General features: G+C 45.1%; 2 protein-coding genes across 3 annotated transcripts; one reads left to right on the top strand and one right to left on the bottom strand.

Annotated features, from left to right (window-relative positions):
* Positions 1 to 24,684, bottom strand: LOC135095854 (zinc finger protein 91-like). Of its 2 annotated transcripts, none has more exons than XM_063996992.1 (2): positions 21,956 to 24,683; positions 1 to 3,047 (listed from the first exon to the last, which is right to left on the bottom strand). In XM_063996992.1, exons 1-2 carry the CDS (start codon positions 22,815 to 22,817, stop codon positions 1,648 to 1,650), a joined length of 2,262 nt encoding a protein of 753 aa, XP_063853062.1. In that variant the 5' UTR covers positions 22,818 to 24,683; the 3' UTR covers positions 1 to 1,647. The 2 variants fall into 2 exon arrangements, with proteins under 2 accessions (XP_063853062.1, XP_063853063.1); XM_063996993.1 differs by lacking the exon at positions 1 to 3,047 and adding an exon at positions 19,496 to 21,011 and having other exon boundaries at positions 21,956 to 24,684.
* On the top strand, positions 15,523 to 19,363 carry LOC135095904 (zinc finger protein 33B-like). Its single transcript, XM_063997050.1, has one exon. It carries the CDS (start codon positions 15,523 to 15,525, stop codon positions 16,762 to 16,764), a length of 1,242 nt encoding a protein of 413 aa, XP_063853120.1. The 3' UTR covers positions 16,765 to 19,363.
* Positions 24,685 to 25,102: the final 418 nt, after the last annotated feature.

A 25,102-nucleotide genomic window follows, 5' to 3' on the forward strand; every position in this document is an offset into this window, starting at 1 on the left:
AGAGAGAGAGAGAGAGAGAGAGAGAGAGAGAGAGAGAGAGAGAGAGAGAGAGAGAGAGAGAGAGTTTCACAGGGGAGTGTTTTTGATTGATGGTGTCTCTTCCTCTGTTTTGATGAAAAAGTTTAATTAAATTTTGCATTGTTCTTTTTTTAAGTTTTTAAGTTGATATACTTTTGCTTTGATTTAGTTTATTGCTCAACTTAGTTTTGACTTGGTTGTTATTAATGTAATACAAAAAAAAATAAAAATAAAAAATAAAAAATAAAAAGATTATCTGGCAGCAGTCATTGTTACCGCCAAATAGTTCTGGCCTTGCTTTGCTTGGCAACATTTTCCGGAGGCCAACAAGGCACTGGAGAGACTCCTTGGTGACCACGCTGACTTTTATTGAAGTTATCTTCTAAATAACAATGAAGGTTTTCACATTATTTTTCTCTCTTCTGATTGACAAATAATTTGTAGAAGTTATTTGTGTTACCTTGGAGTGTTGGGACCTCCTGTACAGGCAACAATGGTAACTAACCACTTCATAATAACAAAACTTAAATGACTGTGTTATAACAATTAATTAGTGTGTCTGGGCTTTACCTTAATTGTTGGTGGTTAACATCCTTGCTGTGTGTGTGTGTGTGTGTGTGTGTGTCACTGGTGTTTGTCTTCTGCCTTATCAAGTAATTTATCTTAGTTTGGTTACATTCTAATTGTGTGCATGTTACATTCACTGTGTGTGTGTGTGTGTGTGTGTGTGTGTGTGTGTGTGTGTGTGTGTGTGTGTGTGTGTTTTGCTGTCAAAATCATTCTTTTTTTTTTTTTTCCAATACTTTTTTTTTGTTCAGCAGTTTTGTTTTCCTTTTTTTATTTTCTTTCTAGTTGTCACTTCCCCTTTTCTTCATGTATTTTGCTTCCCAGGCTACTGAAGTTTTTTTTATTTATTTATTTATTTTTTGCTAGAGTGTGTTGGCATTACAGCAGCAAGACTGTACAGTGTAATGTGTTCTTGGCCAGCAAAGTGAAGAAGTGAGTAGAGAAATATGACAGACATTGATAACATGTCTTTTTGTATCCTGAGAATTCTGCCTGTGTCACCCTCGCCACAGTCCTTGTACCACTGAAACACCTCCAGCAGGTGCAGCATGTAGAGGCACAATAGTACATGCAGCAGCGTCCAGCAGAGTGAAGGTGCACGGTAGGGTGCCGCAGGGCCCTGTGCTGGGTCCCCTGCTCTTCCTAACTGATACAAAAGACACGACGCGCATTCTTACACCACCACGCCAGACGCCCGTGCTTGCCGAAGACTGCCACGGCCGTGCCCCAGCGTCTGCACGACGGCTCAGGCACACCCAGTGCACGCAAGACAGGCTGGCAGGGTGGTGAGGGACGCGGCTGCTCAGATAAAGTGAAGCAAGTGTTGGGGGCGGTGCTTGTGGCCACCACGACTGTGCACCAAACACCAAACACAGGGAACTCACACACCACCACTCAAAACGGAAAAGAACTTGGCGTTATGTTAGACACACACATTTATTGAAGGTCACACCTGCACTGCCAACAAAACAACTGCTGGAGCTGTTACTCCCTCACACCACCACCACCGCCACCACCACAGGCATGGGTGTGGCCCCACACATCCACACACAACACACCACCTCAGAAGTGGACCCTCATGTGGCTGGCAATATCACCCTTTGTCTTGAAACACTTGTCACAAACATCACACTTGAACTCCCTCAAGCCAGTGTGTCTGAAGGTGTGTTTATTGAGACGAGAAATGGTAGGAAATCTTTTGCCACACTCATCACACTCATAATTTCTAACACCACTGTGTGTCAGGGTGTGTGTGGTGAGGGAACCCTTTTTGGTAAACTTCCTCCCACACTCATTGCACTCATAATTTCTAGCACCACTGTGTGTCAGGGTGTGTGAGGTGAGGCAAGACTTGTGGGTAAATTTCTTCCCACACTCACCACACTCATAATTTCTAACACCACTGTGTGTCAGGATGTGTGTGGTGAGGTGAGACTTTCTGGTAAACTTCCTGCCACACTCATCACACTCATAATTTCTAACACCACTGTGTGTCAGGATGTGTTTGGGGAGGTGAGACTTTCTGGTAAACTTCCTGCCACACTCATCACACTCATAATTTCTAACACCACTGTGTGTCAGGATGTGTCTGCTGAGGGTTGACTTTCTGGTAAACTTCCTGCCACACTCATCACACTCATAATTTCTAACACCACTGTGTGTCAGGATGTGTTTGGTGAGGTCAGATTTTGTAATAAATTTCCTGCCACACTCACCACACTCATAATTTCTAATACCACGGTGTATCACGGTGTGTTTGGTGAGGTTAGATTTTGCAATAAATTTCCTGCCACACTCACCACACTCATAATTTCTAACACCACTGTGTGTCAGGGTGTGTGTGGTGAGGGAGAACTTCCGGGTAAATTTCTTCCCACACTCATCACACTCATAATTTCTAACACCACTGTGTGTCAGGATGTGTCTTCTGAGGGTTGACTTTCTGGTAAACTTCCTGCCACACTCACCACACTCATAATTTCTAACACCACTGTGTGTCAGGGTGTGTGTGGTGAGGCTAGATTTTTGGATAAATTTCCTGCCACACTTACCACACTCATAATTTCTAACACCACTGTGTGTCAGGGTGTGTGTGGTGAGGTAACACTTTTGGGTAAATTTCCTGCCACACTCACCACACTCATAATTTCTAACACCACTGTGTGTCAGGGTGTGGTAGTCAAGGCCACGTCTGGATACAAAAGTTTTGTCACACTGCTGGCACTCAAACTTGCTCTCTCCTCTGTGGACAGAGCTGCCTGCCTCCAGGTGATTCTTGCCACCATGCCTGCGCCTCCCCACACCTGAGGCTGGCTGCTGCTGCTGCTGCTGCTGCTGGCCACTCATGCTGCTGCCCGGCCTCACGGCCTCCACCACAGCACCACTCCCACCAGCACACGCCATGGACACAACAAGATTGGTTGGTGGCGAGCAGGGCGTGCAGCCTGGACTCTGCCTGGTACCTGGAACAACAGCGACAGTCAGCACACACTGGGCCAAGGGCTGCTTAACACACTGCCCCAGCCTGCAACACAGCCTGCTTCCTGCTCCTTCCTTGCAACACTAGGCTACACACACATACAACAAAGAGTTCAGCTTTAGAAATAGATGTGATGGCACCACTGCTATCACATCTATTTCTAAAGCTGAACTCTTTGCTCAAACCTTTGCTAAAAACTCTACCTTGGACGATTCTGGGCTTGTTCCTCCCTCTCCTCCACCCTCTGACTACTTCATGCCATGTATTAAAATTCTTCGCAATGATGTTTTCCATGCCCTCGCTGGCCTAAACCCTCGGAAGGCTTATGGACCTGATGGGGTCCCTCCTATTGTTCTCCGAAACTGTGCCTCCGTGCTTGCACCTTGCCTAGTCAAACTCTTTCAGCTCTGTCTGTCAACATCTACCTTTCCTTCTTGCTGGAAGTTTGCCTACATTCAACCTGTTCCTAAAAAGGGTGACCGTTCTAATCCCTCAAACTACCGTCCTATTGCTTTAATTTCCTGCCTATCTAAAGTTTTTGAATCTATCCTCAACAGGAAGATTCTTAAACATCTATCACTTCACAACCTTCTATCTGATCGCCAGTATGGGTTCCGTCAAGGCCGCTCTACTGGTGATCTTCTGGCTTTCCTTACTGAGTCTTGGTCATCCTCTTTTAGAGATTTTGGTGAAACTTTTGCTGTTGCCTTGGACATATCAAAAGCTTTTGATAGAGTCTGGCACAAAGCTTAGATTTCCAAACTACCCTCCTACGGTTTCTATCCTTCTCTCTGTAACTTCATCTCAAGTTTCCTTTCTGACCGTTCTGTTGCTGCTGTGGTAGACGGTCACTGTTCTTCTCCTAAATCTATTAACAGTGGTGTTCCTCAGGGTTCTGTCCTGTCACCCACTCTCTTCTTATTATTCATTAATGATCTTCTAAACCAAACTTCTTGTCCTATCCACTCCTACGCTGATGATACCACCCTGCACTTTTCCACGTCTTTTCATAGACGTCCAACCCTTCAGGAGGTAAACATATCACGCAGGGAAGCCACAGAACGCCTGACTTCTGATCTTTCTAAAATTTCTGATTGGGGCAGAGCAAACTTGGTATTGTTCAATGCCTCAAAAACTCAATTCCTCCATCTATCAACTCGACACAACCTTCCAGACAACTATCCCCTCTTCTTCAATGACACTCAACTGTCCCCCCCTTCTACACTGAACATCCTCAGTCTGTCCTTTACTTATAATCTGAACTGCAAACTTCACATCTCATCTCTAGCTAAAACAGCTTCTATGAAGTTAGGTGTTCTGAGACGTCTCCGCCAGTTTTTCTCACCCCCCCAGCTGCTAACTCTGTATATCCATGTATGGAGTATGCTTCACATGTCTGGGGTGGTTCCACCCATACTGCTCTTCTAGACAGGGTGGAATCAAAAGCTTTTCGTCTCATCAACTCCTCTCCTCTGACTGACTGTCTTCAGCCTCTCTCTCACCGCCGCAATGTTGCATATCTAGCTGTCTTCTACCGCTATTTTCATGCTAACTGCTCTTCTGATCTTGCTAACTGCATGCCTCCCGTCCTTCCGCAGCCTCGCTGCACAAGACTTTCTTCTTTCTCTCACCCCTATTCTGTCCACCTCTCTAACACAAGAGTTAACCAGTATTCTCAATCATTCATCCCTTTCTCTGGTAAACTCTGGAACTCCCTGCCTGCCTCTGTATTTCCACCTTCCTATGACTTGAATTCCTTCAAGAGGGAGTTTTCAAGACTCTTATCCTCAGTTTTTGATCACTGCTTTGACCCTTTTATGGGACTGGCATTTCAGTGGGCATTTTTTTTTATTAGATTTTTGTTCCCCTTGGCCAGTGTCCTTCCTGCATAAAAAAAAAAAAAAAACTGCTCCTGTCTGCAACACACACCCTGCTCCCTGTCCCTTCCTTGCAACACTAAGCTACACACTGTCCCTGCCTGCAACACACACCCTGCTTCCTGCCCCTTCCTTGCAACACTAGGCTACACACTGCCCCTGCCTGCAACACACCCTGCTTCCTGCCCCTTCCTTGCAACACTAGGCTACACACTGCCCCTGCCTGCAACACACACCCTGCTTCCTGCCCCTTCCTTGCAACACTAGGCTACACACTGCCCCTGCCTGCAACACACCCTGCTTCCTGCCCCTTCCTTGCAACACTAGGCTACACACTGCCCCTGCCTGCAACACACACCCTGCTTCCTGCCCCTTCCTTGCAACACTAGGCTACACACTGCCCCTGCCTGCAACACACACCCTGCTTCCTGCCCCTTCCTTGCAACACTAGGCCAGGCCTGCACTCCCTCCAGCCTCCTGGCTCCCTGACCACTGTCCCTCACAAATTAAGTGCCACTCCTATGGGGCAGTGGTCCCCATTAGGTTAGGTTAGGTATGTTAACACCTAAGAGTGTCGTGGTGGAAGACCACGGCAACACTGCTGCCAGTGATCAGAGTGCATCCTTGTCAATGGTAGCAGATCGAGCCGCCCCAACACTCTCTCTCTCTCTCTCATTTCAGCTAGTTCCATACTTTCAGTTTATTGGTTGCTCTTGAAACTTATAGTTTTATTGACGCTAATAATAATAATAATGAGAATAACAATAATTCTAATATTACTACTACTCTTTTTAATGTTTGTTGACTCAGGTAGCTGGTGGTGGCCTGCGCACTGCCACTTACTAAACGCCAACAAATAATTTTAGGTGTTAGGTTAGGTAATAACAGCTGTAGATCCCTAAAGGCGACCAGAATTCCCAAGAATATCTCCTAAAAAGATCAAAATCCCCAGATTGTCATTAAATACATGAAAAAAAAAAAAAAAATCCCAATCTGGAGATAAAAGCCCAGAAACATGATCCCTGCTAGGTGCCCCGTGACGCGGGAAGGCTTTGTGTTTGCTCAGGTGTTGGCTGACCACTGGCAAACTTAACATTTCCCAACACTGACCCCGAAAAAAATGCAATATGTACCAAAGCTCCCACGACTGAGAAACAGTAAATAAGATGGAATGTTACCTTTCAGTATTAGTGCTGAATTGATGTAAATGGTGATGAGTGTGATCTATCACATTATACACTAATAACTGTGAATTTTAGTTATCATGGAAAATTGCAGGGAACCCAAGGAGAGTCAAAGTACAAAGAAACACATTACTTGAAAACAGACAAACGCACTACAAAGGAGAGTGAATAAAACAATTTGAAAAAAAGCTGAATACCAATGCACAATGTCAGACTTACAAATAAAAAAAAAAAAAACCAGCAGATAAAACAATGAAAAGGACCATAAAAAAGAAAATAGAGAATGCAACACTAAATGAGGAAGATGGCAGAATAAAACCAATTTGGTTTAATGAAGAAATAAGAACAAAAAAGAATTCAACCGGAAATTACGAAATTCAAAGGAAAATGTAAGGAACTACACTACAAGCAAAAAGAAAGCGTAAAAAGTAAAATGATGAAGAAAAATAGAAATGGAGAAAAAAGAAAAATAACGAGAAATAAAGACAAAAAATAACAGAAATCTGGCAGCACATGAACCAGTTTAGCGGTAAAAGTAAAGAGAAGAAAAGAGAGATTATTCTATATGATGAAAAAGGAGTACAAGAGAAAATACATCAGTGTCCTACGAAGATTAAAGAATTTTGGATGAACATTAATAACAAAGAAAGAAATAATATACATGAAATATAAAATAATAATAATATAAAAGAAGAATATGTAAATACACTCAATAAGTATTATGAGAATAAATCAATTAATATAGATAATAATGAATGAACAATACCATATCAGTCAAGACAACACGTGGATGCAGCATTCACGATAAACACTGATGATATTGTTGCGCCCACCCTTCACTCCGGGCGGGCGTGTTATCCACAAGGGCACGGGTCGAGAAACAACACCAGCGGGGCCTCAAATAAGTCACACTGAACGCCAGGACAAGGCACACACACACACACACACGAGGCCGGGGCACAGGGGAAAACACGGGCACTATTTCCTAGGTTTATTGACAAATCCTCCGCAAGTACACTGCTTTACAAGTTCACAGGGGCACCACAAGTCTCCCAGGGCACGACAGGCACTCAACAAGACACTCAACAGGCAGGGAAACACTTCCAAACAGACAGGCACACGCTGGCTTCCTCTCGGGCCAAGCGTCTCCTTTCTTTCAGTCTCTCTCTTCCCGCCACTCCCAGTGCTGCCACCTGCAACAGTTCAGCCACCCGCACCCATACCCCTGCTGTAACACTATAAAACCAATGGAAGATTGTAAAATTGAGTTAGAATACCAGATAAAAAAGACAAAGACTGAAAAAGCAGCAGGACCCAATGAAATTAAGACGAAACTCCTTATTGCTATGACACACAACGATAAATGTAAAACAACTCTCGTACAAGCATTAAATGATGTCAGTGATGCAGCAATAATCCCGGATACATGGAAAACATGAAATAATAAATTACTGGAGAAAAACGCAAAGCCAGCAATAAAAGCTGTGAGTCCAATAGCCCTTACAGACACCACAGATAAATTATTAATAGGAATCATAAAAAAATAATAATAATAATAAATAAAAATGAATAAATAAAATGCAGACATCTACAATAAAACGATATATTAATGGAAGAACAAAATACATATACGGAAAACAGAAGAGCAGCAGACAATTTATTTATACTAAATTACTGTATACAGAAGAGTTAGGAATATAAGAGATCACTTATATTAATATCAGTAGACTTTGCAAAGGCATTCGACAGGTATAAGCAGAGAAATGCTAAAATATAAGATACACCCAAAGTTAATTGACCTGATCGCTAAAGTATATACAGAGGACAACACCAAAATATTCCTTGATGATAAAGAAATGTGTAGTATTGAAATAACGAATGGTATACAAGGATGCAATGGGTCAACTGTTATATTTCTTATGGTGGCATATCCTATCATTGAAAAACTTAACCAATCCAATGCTTAATTCAGGAATGATGTGTGTGTGTGTGTGTGTGTGTGTGCCCTGGCCTCAGTATTTCTGGGTGATGATGGAATGCTTCTTGTAATTAATAAGGTGAGGCTAAACAAAATATAAAGTTAGTAATAAAAGGACCATTAAGTGGGCCTTCTTTCATTAATGTTTAGTGCCCTTTGCCAGTGGAAGGAGTATTGAAGCAGTGAAGGAGTCCCTGGAGACAATGTGCATGGCGTGCCAGCTGTAGCAGTGGAAGGAGTATTGAGGCAGTGAAGGAGTCCCTGGAGACAATGTGCATGGCGTGCCAGCTGTAGCAATGGAAGGAGTATTGAGGCAGTGAAGGAGTCCCTGGAGACAATGTGCATGGCGTGCCAGGTGTACCAATGGAAGGAGTATTGAGGCAGTGAAGGAGTCCCTGGAGACAATGTGCATGGCGTGCCAGCTGTAGCAATGGAAGGAGTATTGAGGCAGTGAAGGAGTCCCTGGAGACAATGTGCATGGCGTGCCAGCTGTAGCAATGGAAGGAGTATTGAGGCAGTGAAGGAGACCCTGGAGACAATGTGCATGGCATGCCAGCTGTAGCAATGGAAGGAGTATTGAGGCAGTGAAGGAGTCCCTGGAGCCAATGTGCATGGCGTGCCAGCTGTACCAATGGAAGGATTTCAACTGGGAAGAAATTGCAAAATATATATATATATATATATATATATATATATATATATATATATATATATATATATATATATATATATATATATATATATATATATATATATATATATATATATATATATATATATACTTTTTTTTTTTTTTTTTTTTTTCATTGAAGGGTTTTCCTGAAGGGTTGGACGTCTATGAAAAGACGTGGAAAAGTGCAGGGTGGTATCATCAGCGTAGGAGTGGATAGGACAAGAAGTTTGGTTTAGAAGATCATTAATGAATAATAAGAAGAGAGTGGGTGACAGGACAGAACCCTGAGGAACACCACTGTTAATTGATTTAGGAGAAGAACAGTGACCGTCTACCACAGCAGCAATAGAACGGTCAGAAAGGAAACTTGAGATGAAGTTACAGAGAGAAGGATAGAAACCGTAGGAGGGTAGTTTGGAAATCAAAGCTTTGTGCCAGACTCTATCAAAGGCTTTTGAGATGTCCAAGGCAACAGCAAAAGTTTCACCAAAGTCTCTAAAAGAGGATGACCAAGACTCAGTAAGGAAAGCCAGAAGATCACCAGTAGAGCGGCCTTGACGGAACCCATACTGGCGATCAGATAGAAGGTTGTGAAGTGATAGATGTTTAAGAATCTTCCTGTTGAGGATAGATTCAAAAACTTTAGATAAGCAGGAAATTAAAGCAATAGGACGGTAGTTTGAGGGATTAGAGCGGTCACCCTTTTTAGGAACAGGTTGAATGTAGGCAAACTTCCAGGAAGAAGGAAAGGTAGATGTTGACAGACAGAGCTGAAAGAGTTTGACTGGGCGAGGTGCAAGCACGGAGGCACAGTTTCGGAGAACAATAGGAGGGACCCCATCAGGTCCATAAGCCTTCCGAGGGTTTAGGCCAGCGAGGGCATGGAAAACATCATTGCGAAGGATTTTAATACATGGCATGAAGTAGTCAGAGGGTGGAGGAGAGGGAGGAACAAGCCCAGAATCATCCAAGGTTGAGTTTTTTGCAAAGGTTTGAGCAAAGAGTTCAGCTTTAGAAATAGATGTGATAGCAGTGGTGCCATCTGGTTGAAGTAGAGGAGGGAAAGAAGAAGAAGCAAAGTTATTGGAGATATTTTTGGCTAGATGCCAGAAATCACGAGGGGAGTTAGATCTTGAAAGGTTTTGACATTTTCTGTTAATGAAGGAGTTTTTGGCTAGTTGGAGAACAGACTTGGCATGGTTCCGGGCAGAAATATAAAGTGCATGAGATTCTGGTGATGGAAGGCTTAAGTACCTTTTGTGGGCCACCTCTCTATCATGTATAGTACGAGAACAAGCTGTGTTAAATCAAGGTTTAGAAGGTTTAGGACGAGAAAAAGAGTGAGGAATGTACGCCTCCATGCCAGACACTATCACCTCTGTTATGCGCTCAGCACACAAAGACGGGTCTCTGACACGGAAGCAGTAGTCATTCCAAGGAAAATCAGCAAAATACCTCCTCAGGTCCCCCCAACTAGCAGAGGCAAAACGCCAGAGGCACCTTCGCTTAGGGGGATCCTGAGGAGGGATTGGAGTGATAGGACAAGATAAAGATATGAGATTGTGATCGGAGGAGCCCAACGGAGAAGAAAGGGTGACAGCATAAGCAGAAGGATTAGAGGTCAGGAAAAGGTCAAGAATGTTGGGCGTATCTCCAAGACGGTCAGGAATACGAGTAGGGTGTTGCACCAATTGCTCTAGGTCATGGAGGATAGCAAAGTTGTAGGCTAGTTCACCAGGATGGTCAGTGAAGGGAGAGGAAAGTCAAAGCTGGTGGTGAACATTGAAGTCTCCAAGAATGGAGATCTCTGCAAAAGGGAAGAGGGTCAGAATGTGTTCCATTTTGGAAGTTAAGTAGTCAAAGAATTTCTTATAGTCGGAGGAGTTAGGAGAGAGGTATACAGCACAGATAAATTTAGTATGAGAATGACTCTGTAGTCGTAGCCAGATGGTGGAAAACTCGGAAGATTCAAGAGCGTGGGCACGAGAGGAGGTTAAGTCATTGCGCACATAAACGCAGCATCCAGCTTTGGATCGAAAATGAGGATAGAGAAAGTAGGAGGGAACAGAAAACGGGCTACTGTCAGTTACCTCAGACACCTGAGTTTCAGTGAGGAAAAGAAGATGAGGTTTAGAAGAGGAGAGGTGGTGTTCTACAGATTGAAAATTAGATCTTAGACCGCGAATGTTGCAGAAGTTAATGAAGAAAAAGTTGAGGGGGGTGTCAAGACACTTAGGGTCGTCGACGGAAAGGTAGTCCGACCTGGGGACATTTATGGTCCCCTCCCCAGATGGGGACTCCGAGGCTGGTGTAGGAGTCGCCATGATTTAAAAATTTTTGAGTGAAGGGTGTGTGTGTTATTAGGTGCTTGTAGTTTTGTGTGGAGCAAGAGAGTTGTCTTTAGAGGGCAGGCTGTGACTGCCCCCTTGTGTTGTGAGACACAAAGGGAAACGTTCAGTGAGGTCACAGCTGGGTTTAATGATAAGTTCACAGCACCCCCTGAACAGTGCTTTAGACCTCACTGGGAGTAATTATCGTTTCGGCAGGTGTCTACTGCGAATTGACCTGTGGGTGAGACGTCGCAGTGAGGCTGGTAGATACCTATCAGCGCCAGCATTTTTAATTGTCTCCGATTTCCTGGGGCAAAGGGGTGTCTTAGCTAAATTTGAAATCGATGTGCAGGAAAAGTACTGCATGAATTGCTGCACAAGTGTATCTAAAATTAAAAACATAACCCTTAATTTTGATATTCATACTTACTGGTGTATGATAAGGCTTTGTTAATTGAATTATAAGATAAAACTAAAAATAGGTAATGATTTTTTTTTAAGTAAGTATGAACAGTAAAAATAAAAGGATGTTGATTTCGGCTTGTGCATTTTATCTGAGAATGTTGAAAAATATCAGATATCACTGACACGTCCTGTATATGAAAGTAATCAGTGAAATAAAAAAAAAGAACAGCACCGCTGGCGGACGTACGACGTACTCATCTTGATCATGATTCTCCAGTTAAAGAAAGCGCCGCGCGCCGTTAGAAAGGAGTGTAAAGTGTAAACAATAGCCTCTCAGTTCTGCCGATACAAAGGCCTTTACTTTGCTTTACTATATCCAGAATAGGGTATAGCTCGTTCTTTCAGGAATTTTCTTAATTCCGCTGTAGTCCATGATTGTGGCGGTGATGTATCCATTGTGCAGGGTAGTCGAGTAAGCGTGGTCCTGTGTTTTGGTTTGCTCGCTGCCCAAGTACCCGAGGATAGTGATCGTACCGCAAAAATAAAGTCTCTGATACAAAATTATATTTTATTTACATTAAATGGATTTGCCTGTTGTTTAGTACATGAAAATGCAAGTATATATTAGTATACTTCCATTGAGGTCAGTAGAAAATTACAGATTGCCTGCCTTGATACACTTATAGGCTCTTTTAAGAATATCATCTGAAATTATGAATAGAGGCTCAAACAATGTCATGTGCTGTCAGTTATCACGAAATTAATTGACTTAAAATTCAGATGCATTACTGTGCAACGATACACCTTTGTAAGCTTGTAAAACCTTGACCCAAAAAGTATTTATTTTCCGGCGAGAATAAAAAATTCTGGCGCTATCTGGTATCAAAACGCTCACTGCAGTTGAAGCCTTGAGAGGTGACATGGGATGGAGCACCTTCAGAGAAAGACTGACAAAAGCCACACTTAGGTACAAGATTAGGCTTGAGAGAATGGATGATGCAAGAATAGCAAGGAAGGTGTACCTGTGGAATGAAAGTGGAAGCAAATGGAGGAAGAGATGCATGAGAATGACAGACAGGAATGGATTGCAAGTTGTGTGGGCGATAAGAATGGCTGGTAGGAATCAAAATGAGCGTGAATGGGTGGTAACAAGAGGAGGCAGAGTGGGAGCCGAATGGGATGTGAGAAAATGGAAGAATGAGACAAAGAAGTGAAATGTGTGGGATTGAATGAATGGAAGAATGAGATGGAAAGAAAGAAGACCCTGGAATGGTACAAGGAGAAAGAGGCCCCGAGGTATGAAAGGTGGTATGATGGAAGCCTGGGCGGTGATCTTCTCTTCCGAGCGAGGGCACAGTGTATGGATGTGAATGCAAGGAGTTACAGGTGGACTGAGTCCCGCAGCAAAGTGTGCCAGATGTGTGACATGGGAGAGGATGAGACGGTGGAACATGTGGTGCTGGAGTGTGTGCAGTATGCCAGAGACAGGAATGAGATGATGCAAGTGATACTGACTGAGTTAGGGCATGATAGGAATGAAAGAGTGGAGAAGACGGGAAAAGAGTGGATGGTGTTGTTGCTGGGACTGTGTAGAGAGGCGAATGAAAGGATGATTGAGGCGGTGAAAGAGTTTCTGGAGAGAATGTGGCGTGTCAGGTGTATGAACAATTAGGATAGAGGATGCTGTTCGTTTCTCTTTTTTTTTTTTTTTTTCTCCTTCTACAGGAGTTGCCGATCCAAAGGCCTGGCTCAGGAGTGATCCTGTGCCACGTGTATCATCAAGATCAAGATCAAGATGCGACGTCTCTTTGGGCGAATTGACTTGTTGGCGAATTGATATGTGGGCGAAATGACTGTAATTCTATATATATATATATATATATATATATATATATATATATATATATATATATATATATATATATATATATATATATATATATATATATATATATATAACCTAAATTCTGCTGTATTTGGAAAGTGGCAGTTTTGCATAATATTTGGAATAATTACATATGTACGACAATTTTACCAGAAGTACAAAAATTTCAACCTGTGTTTTACGATAATATGGCCAAAACAATCTGGCAATTCTGAACTCTACGAGCCTAACAGAATCTCATGGCGTCCTGAAGGAAGATTTGAAGTTGTACGTGTAAACATTGACCAAAAAACACCAAAATTCACATGAACGCGGCGCCCACACCAAAATTACTAGAAGTGAGGGAAAGGAAGTCAAGGTGAGTGTGTCTGGCCAAAAATCGCCTTAAAATGGCAAGAATGGACGCTGTTACCACCACAAGGAACAGAAGGGGAGGGAGCGGTGTCTTTAGGGAGAACTTCCGGGACGGGACAACAAACTTTTCTTATTTCCCCACGGAGGGAGGAAGTTGCGGAAAGAGGAAAAGACGGGAGATGTTTGGACTCACTCACCTGCTTGACTCACCTGCATGGCTACCCTTTCTTGACATATGAATAAACAGGTAGAGGTTATTTCAGATGAATGTAAGGGCAGCGCGGATCTGCAGGTGCGCCAAACCTTACGGTATTTTACTGTTTCCCCAGTATTAACGTGGCTTTCCTTACCCTTCTTATCAGAGAAGGGCACTGGTCTACCCTGGTGAGGGGGTGTTCGTTCGTGCGTATGTCACATCTGTTGGCAAGCGTGAAATTGTTCACGGTGATTGGTTCCTTTGTTTGAGAATGCAGCTGCTGGCCAATTAAAACGTGAGGGATTAATTTAGCCAATGACAGCGCTTTACTTCATCCTGAGGAGGGAGAAGCGCTCAATTTGAAATATTTGAGTTAGTGCGAGGAAGAAGTCTGTCTGTTGCTGCCATTATTTCCAGCGCACCGCCACATTTTGTGAAGAGAAACAAGGTGACCACTTCTTATTCATTTCTCTGCCTTGCCAGTTAGGTTAGGTGACTTTAGTTAGGTTAGGTTAAGTTAGTTTAGTTTGGTTAGTGTGGTTAGGTTTGGTTAGGTTAGGTAGTTTAGTTAGGTTAAATTAGTTTGGATAGGTTTTATTTGGCTAGGTTAGGTTAATTTAGTTAGGTTATGTTAGTTAGGTTAAGTTAGGTTAGGTTAAGTTAGTTTGGTTAGGTTAAGTTAGTCTTGGTTAGGTTAGGTTAAGTTAGGTTTGGTTAGGTTAGGTTAGCTACTTTAGTTAGGTTAAGTTAGCTAGTTTGGTTAGGCCTGTAAGGTGGAGGTTGAGCGGAATGATGTCGCTTTCCTCCGGAGTGGTGAATCTGCTCCACCCGGACCCTCGTTGCTGGATCCACTTGTTGCGGTGGATTGTTACCCTCTAATTTAATTCATTCCCATCACCACTAACCTTGCTGTTGGAATGACAGTTCCCACAAACACTCCATTTAAATTCAAATTATGTTGAAAGGCCGGGGGCAAATGTGACATTTTTTTTTTTTCCCTTCACCTCATTTAAATTGTCTGTGTGCATGATTTGGTTAGCCTTAGATGTTGATGAGTTAGGTATTCTGTACACAGCATTAATAGTGTGATAACATTTTGAACAGTAAGTATTCTGTACACAGCATTAATACTGTGATAACATTTTGAACAGTAAGTATTCTGTACACAGCATTAATACTGTGATAACATTTTGAACAAGTATACTGGGGAAAAACTGTGTTTGTGTCCTTGATGACCCAGTGAAGTGTGGGTGGGTGACCCAACTTTGGGCTGTGACCCAAGGGTTAAGAACCACTGACCCAAGGTGATGCACTCTTCCAGGCACTTGCTGTGAGAGAGAGGGGAGACCTGTGCACCGCTGTGCTGCACTGTGCTTAGATGTCCCTGGTTCACTCCTGAGGCTGTACCATTCTTGCCCCTATTGTGAGTATGTCTCTCTGTGTGTGTGTGTGTGTGTGTGTGTGTGTGTGTGTGTGTGTGTGTGTGTGTGTGTAGTTGACAATTATCGAAGGGTTTGTGACTTGACCCGTCCCACAAGTGACAAAGACGGCATCACGTTGGTCAGTGCTTGCAGAAATGGCTCTTTCTGAGACGTGGGTACAGTTTGTAATGGCCGCCACTCTTCCCTGCTCCACAGACCAGGCCAGCATCCAGGCCGCCGCCCTGCCTGGCACTGACGGCTGTCTGGCCTCCCCGAGGGTCCCTGCAGGACTGGACGCGGCGTGTGCTGGCGGGAGTGGTGCTGCGGTGGAGGTCGTGAGGCCGGGCAGCAGCATGAGCGGCCGGTGGCGGCGGCAACAGCAGCAGCAGCAGCAGCAGCCAGCCTCAGGTGTGAGGAGGCGCAGGTGTGGTGGCAAGAATCACCTGGAGGCAGGCAGCTCTGTCCACAGAGGAGAGAGCAAGTTTGAGTGCCAGCAGTGTGACAAAACTTTTGTATCCAGACAAGGCCTTAAGTACCACACCCTGACACACAGTGGTGTTAGAAATTATGAGTGTGGTGAGTGTAGCAAGAAATTTACCCAAAAGTGTCACCTCTCCAAACATACCCTGACACACAGTGGTGTTAGAAATTATGAGTGTGGCGAGTGTAGCAAGAAATTTACAAGTAAGTCTAACCTCACCACACACACCCTGACACACAGTGGTGTTAGAAATTATGAATGTGATGAGTGTGGGAAGAAATTTATCCACAAGTATTCCCTCACCTCACACACCCTGACACACAGTGGTGTTAGAAATTATGAGTGTGATGAGTGTGGGAAGAAATTTATCCACAAGTCTTCCCTCACCTCACACACCCTAACACACAGTGGTGTTAGAAATTATGAGTGTGATGAGTGTGGGAAGAAATTTACCCAAAAGTCTTCCCTCAACACACACACCCTGACACACAGTGGTGTTAGAAATTATGAGTGTGATGAGTGTGGGAAGAAATTTACCCACAAGGGTAACCTCACCAGACACACCCTGACACACAGTGGTGTTAGAAATTATGAGTGTGATGAGTGTGGGAAGAAATTTACCCACAAGTCTTACTTCACCAGACACACCCTGACACACAGTGGTGTTAGAAATTATGAGTGTGATGAGTGTGGGAAGAAATTTACCCACAAGGGTAGCCTCACCAGACACACCCTGACACACAGTGGTGTTAGAAATTATGAGTGTGATGAGTGTGGGAAAAGATTTACCACCATTTCTCGTCTCAATGAACACGCCTTCAGACACACTGGGGTGAGGGAGTTCGAGTGTGATGTTTGTGGCAAGTGTTTCAAGACAAAGGGTGATATTGCCCAGCACGTGAAGATCCACTTCTGAGGTGGTGGTGTGTGGACACATGGGGCCACACCTGTACCTGTGGTGGTGGTGGTGGTGGTGGTGGTGGTGGTGGTGGTGGCCGTGCCTGTGTGTGCTGTGAGGGAGTCATGACCACAGCAGTTTTGTGTGGTGGTGGTGGTGGTGGTGGTGGTGTGGGGGAGTCATTGCCCCAGCAGTTTTGTGTGGTGGTGGTGGTGGTGGTAGTGGTGTGGGGGAGTCATGGCCCCAGCAGTTTTGTGTGGTGGTGGTGGTGGTGGTATGGGGGAGTCATGGCCCCAGCATTTGTTTTGTTGGCAGTGCAGGTGTGACTTTCAATAAATGTGTGTGTGCAGTAAACCTTTGTTTGTGTATTCACCAGGTGTAGTATACAGGGCCTCAGCTACAGGAATATATTGTAGTGAGGCAGCCCCTCTCTCTCTCCTTGCCTCAAGTGTTTGTGTATTCACCAGGTGTAGTATACAGGGCCTCAGCTACAGGAATATATTGTAGTGAGGCAGCCCCTCTCTCTCTCCTTGCCTCAAGTGTTTGTGTATTCACCAGGTGTAGTATACAGGGCCTCAGCTACAGGAATATATTGTAGTGAGGCAGCCCCTCTCTCTCCTTGCCTCAAGTGTTTGTGTATTCACCAGGTGTAGTATACAGGGCCTCAGCTACAGGAATATATTGTAGTGAGGCAGCCCCTTTCTCTCCTTGCCTCAAGTGTTTGTGTATTCACCAGGTGTAGTATACAGGGCCTCAGCTACAGGAATATATTGTAGTGAGGCAGCCCCTCTCTCTCCTTGCCTCAAGTGTTGTGTTTCTGTTTCTTTTTGTCTCCCTTCACACATTAGGTTATGTTAAGTCTGGCACCATCTTTGCCTCTCTCTCTCTCTCTCTCTCTCTCTCTCTACCGGTGAGGGAGCACACAAGTGTAGCAGCTAACAGTTTCTGTGTAATTGTCGTGGTGGTGACTTTCCTCCTCATGTTCTTGTCCTGGAAGGGAAAGGTTGCCCTCGTGTTCCTCACCATCCTGTTGTGTCACCAACCGTGTTGTCTGTGTGCTTGTTTGGTTATGACTGGCCCTGTATCACTGCGCCCTCATCTTTGCTCCTTCACTGCTGCCAGCTGTGCCCGTGGTCATGATGACGGTGGTGATGGTGATGATGATGGCGAGCGAGACATTCAAAGGAGGGCGTGCACGTGCATGGTGGTGAGCAGGTGATTGGAAAGGCACAGAACGTTCAGGATGGAGGAGGAGGAGCAGGAGCAGGAGTCTTTGTGTATAGGAAGGAGAGGAATGTAAGAGGAGAAAAGATAGATGTAGGCAGCTCTGTCATGAAAGAAGGCGGCAGAGTGCACAGGGCACCCTGGAATGTCGTGAAAGGCTTGCGGTGGTCGTGGTGTGCGTGAAGGGGGAGGGTGAGAGGGCAGGCAGAGACAACACCAAGAGTTAACCAGTGTTCTCGTTCATTCTTCCCTTTCTCAGGTAAACGCTGGGACTCCCTGCCTGCTTCTGCATTTCCTCCTTCCAATGGCTTCAAGTCTTTCAACGAGGGGGAGGCTCAAGACATCGTTTTATTTATCTATTTTTATTATTCTCATTTCATTTGGCTCCTCTACAGGAACTGGCTTTAAGTTGGCTTTTTATTCAAATTTTTTGTTGTCCTTTTCCAACAGCCCTCTTACATAAAAGAAAATAACTAAATAATAATAAGAAAAGCCAGTGTCACGGGGTGGCAAAACCACGCTGCCTGGAGAAATTGTGCATGGCGTGCCAGGTGTACCAATGGAAGGAGTATTGAGGCAGTGAAGGAGTCCCTGGAGACAATGTGCATGGCGTGCCAGCTGTACCAATGGAAGGAGTATTGAGGCAGTGAAGGAGTCCCTGGAGACAATGTGCATGGCGTGCCAGCTGTAGCAATGGAAGGAGTATTGAGGCAGTGAAGGAGTCCCTGGAGACAATGTGCATGGTGTGCCAGCTGTAGCAATGGAAGGAGTATTGAGGCAGTGAAGGAGTCCCTGGAGACAATGTGCATGGCGTGCCAGGTGTACCAATGGAAGGAGTATTGAGGCAGTGAAGGAGTCCCTGGAGACAATGTGCATGGCGTGCCAGGTGTACCAATGGAAGGAGTATTGAGGCAGTGAAGGAGTCCCTGGAGACAATGTGCATGGCGTGCCAGGTGTACCAATGGAAGGAGTATTGAGGCAGTGAAGGAGTCCCTGGAGACAATGTGCATGGTGTGCCAGCTGTAGCAATGGAAGGAGTATTGAGGCAGTGAAGGAGTCCCTGGAGACAATGTGCATGGTGTGCCAGCTGTAGCAATGGAAGGAGTATTGAGGCAGTGAAGGAGTCCCTGGAGACAATGTGCATGGCGTGCCAGCTGTAGCAATGGAAGGAGTATTGAGGCAGTGAAGGAGTCCCTGGAGACAATGTGCATCCCTGTTAGTTCAGTGCCAATGAGACAACCTGCTACTGTGTGCCAGGGTGATGAAAATGCTGAACTCGTATGTGTGTGTGTGTGTGTGTGTGTGTGTGTCAGGGTTTTTAAACTCAAATTAATTCACTAGTTTTTTGTTTACTTCTTTCCTATTTTTTTTAATATTTTTTTTATGCATTCAATTTCCCCGGTTATATATATATATATATATATATATATATATATATATATATATATATATATATATATATATATATATATATATATATATATATACATATATAATGTATTTATTATATTTTGTTTATTTTTTCTTCCGTAAGTGTTAACATTGTAACGCCAAGACTGTACAACGTTATGTGTTCTTGGCCAGTAAAGTAAAATAAAGAACTGAGGCCGATTGACTGATAACACTTGTATAGAGAGAAGAGAAGAAACAAGTGAATAAAGAAATATGAGATTGATAACATTAGTATGCACAGAAGAGAACAAAGGAATGAATAGAGAAATACGACAGACATTGATAACATGTCTTTTTGTATCCTGAGAATTCTGCCTGTGTCACCTCCAGCAGGTGCAGCATGTAGAGGCACAATAGTACATGCAGCAGCGTCCAGCAGAGTGAAGGTGCACGGCAGGGGGCCCCAGGGCTCTGTGCTGGGTCCCCTGCTCTTCCTAACTGATACAGAAGACACGACGCGCATTCTTACACCACCACGCCAGACGCCCGTGCTTGCCGAAGACTGCCACGGCCGTGCCCCAGCGTCTGCACGACGGCTCAGGCACACCCAGTGCACGCAAGACAGGCTGGCAGGGTGGTGAGGGACGCGGCTGCTCAGATACAGTGAAGCAAGTGTTGGGGGCGGTGCTTGTGGCCACCACGACTGTGCACCAAACACCAAACACAGGGAACTCACACAACCACCGCTCAAAACGGAAAAGAACTTGGCGTTATGTTATACACACACATTTATTGAAGGTCACACCTGCACTGCCAACAAAACAACTGCTGGGGCTGTTACTCCCTCACACCACCACCACCGCCACCACCACAGGCATGGGTGTGGCCCCACACATTCACACACAACACACCACCTCAGAAGTGGATCCTCATGTGGCTGGCAATCTCACCCTTTGTCTTGAAACACTTGCCACAAACATCACACTTGAACTCCCTCAAGCCAGTGTGTCTGAAGGTGTGTTGATTGAGACGAGAAATGGTAGGAAATCTTTTTCCACACTCATCACACTCATAATTTCTAACACCACTGTGTGTCAATGAGTGTGAGGTGAGATAAGACTTGCGGGTAAATTTCTTCCCACACTCACCACACTCATAATTTCTAACACCACTGTGTGTCAGGGTGTGTGTGGTGAGGTTAAACTTGTGGGTAAATTTCTTCCCACACTCATCACACTCATAATTTCTAACACCACTGTGTGTCAGGGTGTGTTTGGTGAGGTAAGACTTGTGGGTAAATTTCTTCCCACACTCACCACACTCAAAATTTCTAACACCACTGTGTGTCAGGGTGTGGTACTTAAGGCCTTGTTTGGATACAAAAGTTTTGTCACACTGCTGGCACTCAAACTTGCTCTCTCCTCTGTGGACAGAGCTGCCTGCCTCCAGGTGATTCTTGCCACCATGCCTGCGCCTCCCCACACCTGAGGCTGGCTGCTGCTGCTGCTGCTGCTGCTGCTGCTGGCCACTCATGCTGCTGCCCCGCCTCACGGCCTCCACCACAGCACCACTCCCACCAGCACACGCCATGGACACAACAAGATTGGTTGGCGGCGAGCAGGGCGTGCAGCCTGGACTCTGCCTGGCACCTGGAACAACAGCGACAGTCAGCACACACTGGGCCAAGGGCTGCTTAACACACTGCCCCTGCCTGCAACACACCCTGCTTCCTGCCCCTTCCTTGCAACACTAGGCTGCACACTGCCCCTGCCTGCAACACACCCTGCTTCCTGCCCCTTCCTTGCAACACTAGGCTACACACTGCCCCTGCCTGCAACACACACCCTGCTTCCTGCCCCTTCCTTGCAACACTAGGCTACACACTGCCCTGCCTGCAACACAAACCCTGCTTCCTGCCCCTTCCTTGCAACACTAGGCTACACACTGCCCCTGCCTGCAACACACCCTGCTTCCTGCCCCTTCCTTGCAACACTAGGCTACACACTGCCCCTGCCTGCAACACACACCCTGCTTCCTGCCCCTTCCTTGCAACACTAGGCCAGGCCTGCACTCCCTCCAGCCTCCTGGCTCCCTGACCACTGTCCCTCACAAATTAAGTGCCACTCCTAAGGGGCAATGGCTCCCATTAGGTTAGGTTAGGTATGTTAACACCTAAGAGTGTCGTGGTGGAAGACCACGGCAACACTGCTGCCAGTGATCAGAGTGCATCCTTGTCAATGATAGCAGATCGAGCCGCCCCAACACTCTCTCTCTCTCTCTCTCTCTCATTTCAGCTAGTTCCATACTTTCATTTCATTGGTTGCCCTTGAAACTTATAGTTTTTTGTGACGGTAATAATAATAATGAGAATAACAATAATTCTAATAGTAGTACTACTCTTTTTAATGGGTGTGGCCCCACACATACACACACAACACACCACCTCAGAAGTGGACCCTTATGTGGCTGGCAATATCACCCTTTGTCTTGAAACACTTGCCACAAACATCACACTTAAACGCTCTCAAGCCAGTGTGTCTGAAGGTGTGTTGATTGAGACGAGAAGTGGTAGGAAATCTTTTGCCACACTCACCACAATCATAATTTCTAACACCACTGTGTGTCAGGATGTGTTTGGTGAGGTGAGACTTTCTGGTAAACTTCCTGCCACACTCATCACACTCATAATTTCTAACACCACTGTGTGTCAGTATGTGTCTTCTGAGGGTTGACTTTCTGGTAAACTTCCTGCCACACTCATCACACTCATAATTTCTAACACCACTGTGTGTCAGGATGTGTTTGGTGAGGTCAGATTTCGTAATAAATTTCCTGCCACAGTCATCACACTCATAATTTCTAATACCACTGTGTATCAGGGTGTGTGTGGTGAGTTCAGATTTTGTAATAAACTTCCTGCCACACTCATCACACTCATAATTTCTAACACCACTGTGTGTCAGGGTGTGTCTGCTGAGGGTTGACTTTCTGGTAAATTTCCTGCCACACTCATCACACTCATAATTTCTAACACCACTGTGTGTCAGGGTGTGTCTGATGAGGGAAGCCTTTAGGGTAAATTTCTTCCCACACTCATTACACTCATAATTTCTAGTACCACTGTGTGTCAGGGTGTGTGGAGTGAGGGAAAACTTGTGGGTAAATTTCCTCCCACACTCACCACACTCATAATTTCTAACACCACTGTGTGTCAGGGTGTGGTACTTAAGGCCTTGTTTGGATACAAAAGTTTTGTCACACTGCTGGCACTCAAACTTGCTCTCTCCTCTGTGGACAGAGCTGCCTGCCTCCAGGTGATTCTTGCCACCACGCCTGCGCCTCCCCACACCTGAGGCTGGCTGCTGCTGCTGCTGCTGCTGCTGCTGCTGGCCACTCATGCTGCTGCCCAGCCTCACGGCCTCCACCACAGCACCACTCCCACCAGCACACGCCATGGACACAACAAGATTGGTTGGCGGCGAGCAGGGCGTGCAGCCTGGACGCTGCCTGGCACCTGGAACAACAGCGACAGTCAGCACACACTGGGCCAAGGGCTGCTTAACACACTGCCCCAGCCTGCAACACACCCTGCTTCCTGCCCCTTCCTTGCAACACTAGGCTGCACACTGCCCCTGCCTGCAACACACCCTGCTTCCTGCCCCTTCCTTGCAACACTAGGCTACACACTGCCCCAGCCTGCAACACACACCCTGCTTCCTGCCCCTTCCTAGCAACACTAGGCTACACACTGCTCCTGCCTGCAACACACCCTGCTTCCTGCCCCTTCCTTGCAACACTAGGCTACACACTGCCCCTGCCTGCAACACACACCCTGCTTCCTGCCCCTTCCTTGCAACACTAGGCAACACACTGCCCCTGCCTGCAACACACACCCTGCTTCCTGCCCCTTCCTTGCAACACTAGGCTACACACTGCCCCTGCCTGCAACACACACCCTGCTTCCTGCCCCTTCCTTGCAACACTAGGCCAGGCCTGCACTCCCTCCAGCCTCCTGGCTCCCTGACCACTGTCCCTCACAAATTAAGTGCCACTCCTATGGGGCAGTGGCCCCCATTAGGTTAGGTTAGGTATGTTAACACCTAAGAGTGTCGTGGTGGGTTAGGTTAGGTTAAGGTTAGGTTAGTAACCTAACCTAACCTTAACCTAACCTAACCGGAGGGGCTGCGCCCCGCCCTGGACCCCCCCTAAGGTTACTAATCTAACCTAACTTATATCCTTGAGATCATTGTGGACTTAGTTTGTGGAGGCGGCGCGCTATTAATTTAATTACTACGGCCTTACAAAAGCCTTCCCCACATTGAAAACATCACAGACATGTTCTATAGTAAGTACTCTATCACGTTGCAATGTGTTTTTAATGAATAGAGAGGAGGTCCAACCCTGCAGTGTTACCATAATAATAATAATAATAATAATAATATAAAAGAAGAATATGTAAATGCACTCAAGAAGTATTATGAGAATAAATCAATTAATATAGATAATAATGAATGAACAATAGCATATCAGTCAAGACAACACGTGGATGCAGCATTCACGATAAACACTGATGATATTGTTGCGCCCACCCTTCACTCCGGGCGGGCGTGTTATCCACAAGGGCACGGGTCGAGAAACAACACCAGCGGGGCCTCAAATAAGTCACACTGAACGCCAGGACAAGGCACACACACACACACACACGAGGCCGGGGCACAGGGGAAAACACGGGCACTATTTCCTAGGTTTATTGACAAATCCTCCGCAAGTACACTGCTTTACAAGTTCACAGGGGCACCACAAGTCTCCCAGGGCACGACAGGCACTCAACAAGACACTCAACAGGCAGGGAAACACTTCCAAACAGACAGGCACACGCTGGCTTCCTCTCGGGCCAAGCGTCTCCTTTCTTTCAGTCTCTCTCTTCCCGCCACTCCCAGTGCTGCCACCTGCAACAGTTCAGCCACCCGCACCCATACCCCTGCTGTAACACTATAAAACCAATGGAAGATTGTAAAATTGAGTTAGAATACCAGATAAAAAAGACAAAGACTGAAAAAGCAGCAGGACCCAATGAAATTAAGACGAAACTCCTTATTGCTATGACACACAACGATAAATGTAAAACAACTCTCGTACAAGCATTAAATGATGTCAGTGATGCAGCAATAATCCCGGATACATGGAAAACATGAAATACTAAATTACTGGAGAAAAACGCAAAACCAGCAATAAAAGCTGCGAGTCCAATAGCCCTTACAGACACCACAGATAAATTATTAATAGGAATCATAAAAAAAAATAATAATAATAAATAAAAATGAATAAATAAAATGCAGACATCTACAATAAAACGATATATTAATGGAAGAACAAAATACATATACGGAAAACAGAAGAGCAGCAGACAATTTATTTATACTAAATTACTGTATACAGATCACTTATATTAATATCAGTAGACTTTGCAAAGGCATTCGACAGGTATAAGCAGAGAAATGCTAAAATATAAGATACACCCAAAGTTAATTGACCTGATCGCTAAAGTATATACTCGTACAGAGGACAACACCAAAATATTCCTTGATGATAAAGAAATGTGTAGTATTGAAATAACGAATGGTATACAAGGATGCAATGGGTCAACTGTTATATTTCTTATGGTGGCATATCCTATCATTGAAAAACTTAACCAATCCAGTGCTTAATTCAGGAATGATGTGTGTGTGTGTGTGCGTGT

This window comes from Scylla paramamosain, unplaced genomic scaffold (assembly GCF_035594125.1).
Source record: "Scylla paramamosain isolate STU-SP2022 unplaced genomic scaffold, ASM3559412v1 Contig2, whole genome shotgun sequence".
In the NCBI taxonomy this organism is placed as follows: domain Eukaryota; kingdom Metazoa; phylum Arthropoda; class Malacostraca; order Decapoda; family Portunidae; genus Scylla; species Scylla paramamosain.

Bases quoted from the DNA above. Each gene is read 5' to 3' on its own strand.
- LOC135095904 (XM_063997050.1), top strand. From the start codon at position 15,523: ATGGCTCTTTCTGAGACGTGGGTACAGTTTGTAATGGCCGCCACTCTT.
- LOC135095854 (XM_063996992.1), bottom strand. From the start codon at position 22,817: ATGGCGTGTGCTGGTGGGAGTGGTGCTGTGGTGGAGGCCGTGAGGCTG. The intron at 3,048-21,955 runs GTGAGTGTGGCA...CTGTTGTTCCAG, and splicing joins TGTTAGAAATTATGATTGTG to GTACCAGGCAGAGTCCAGGC.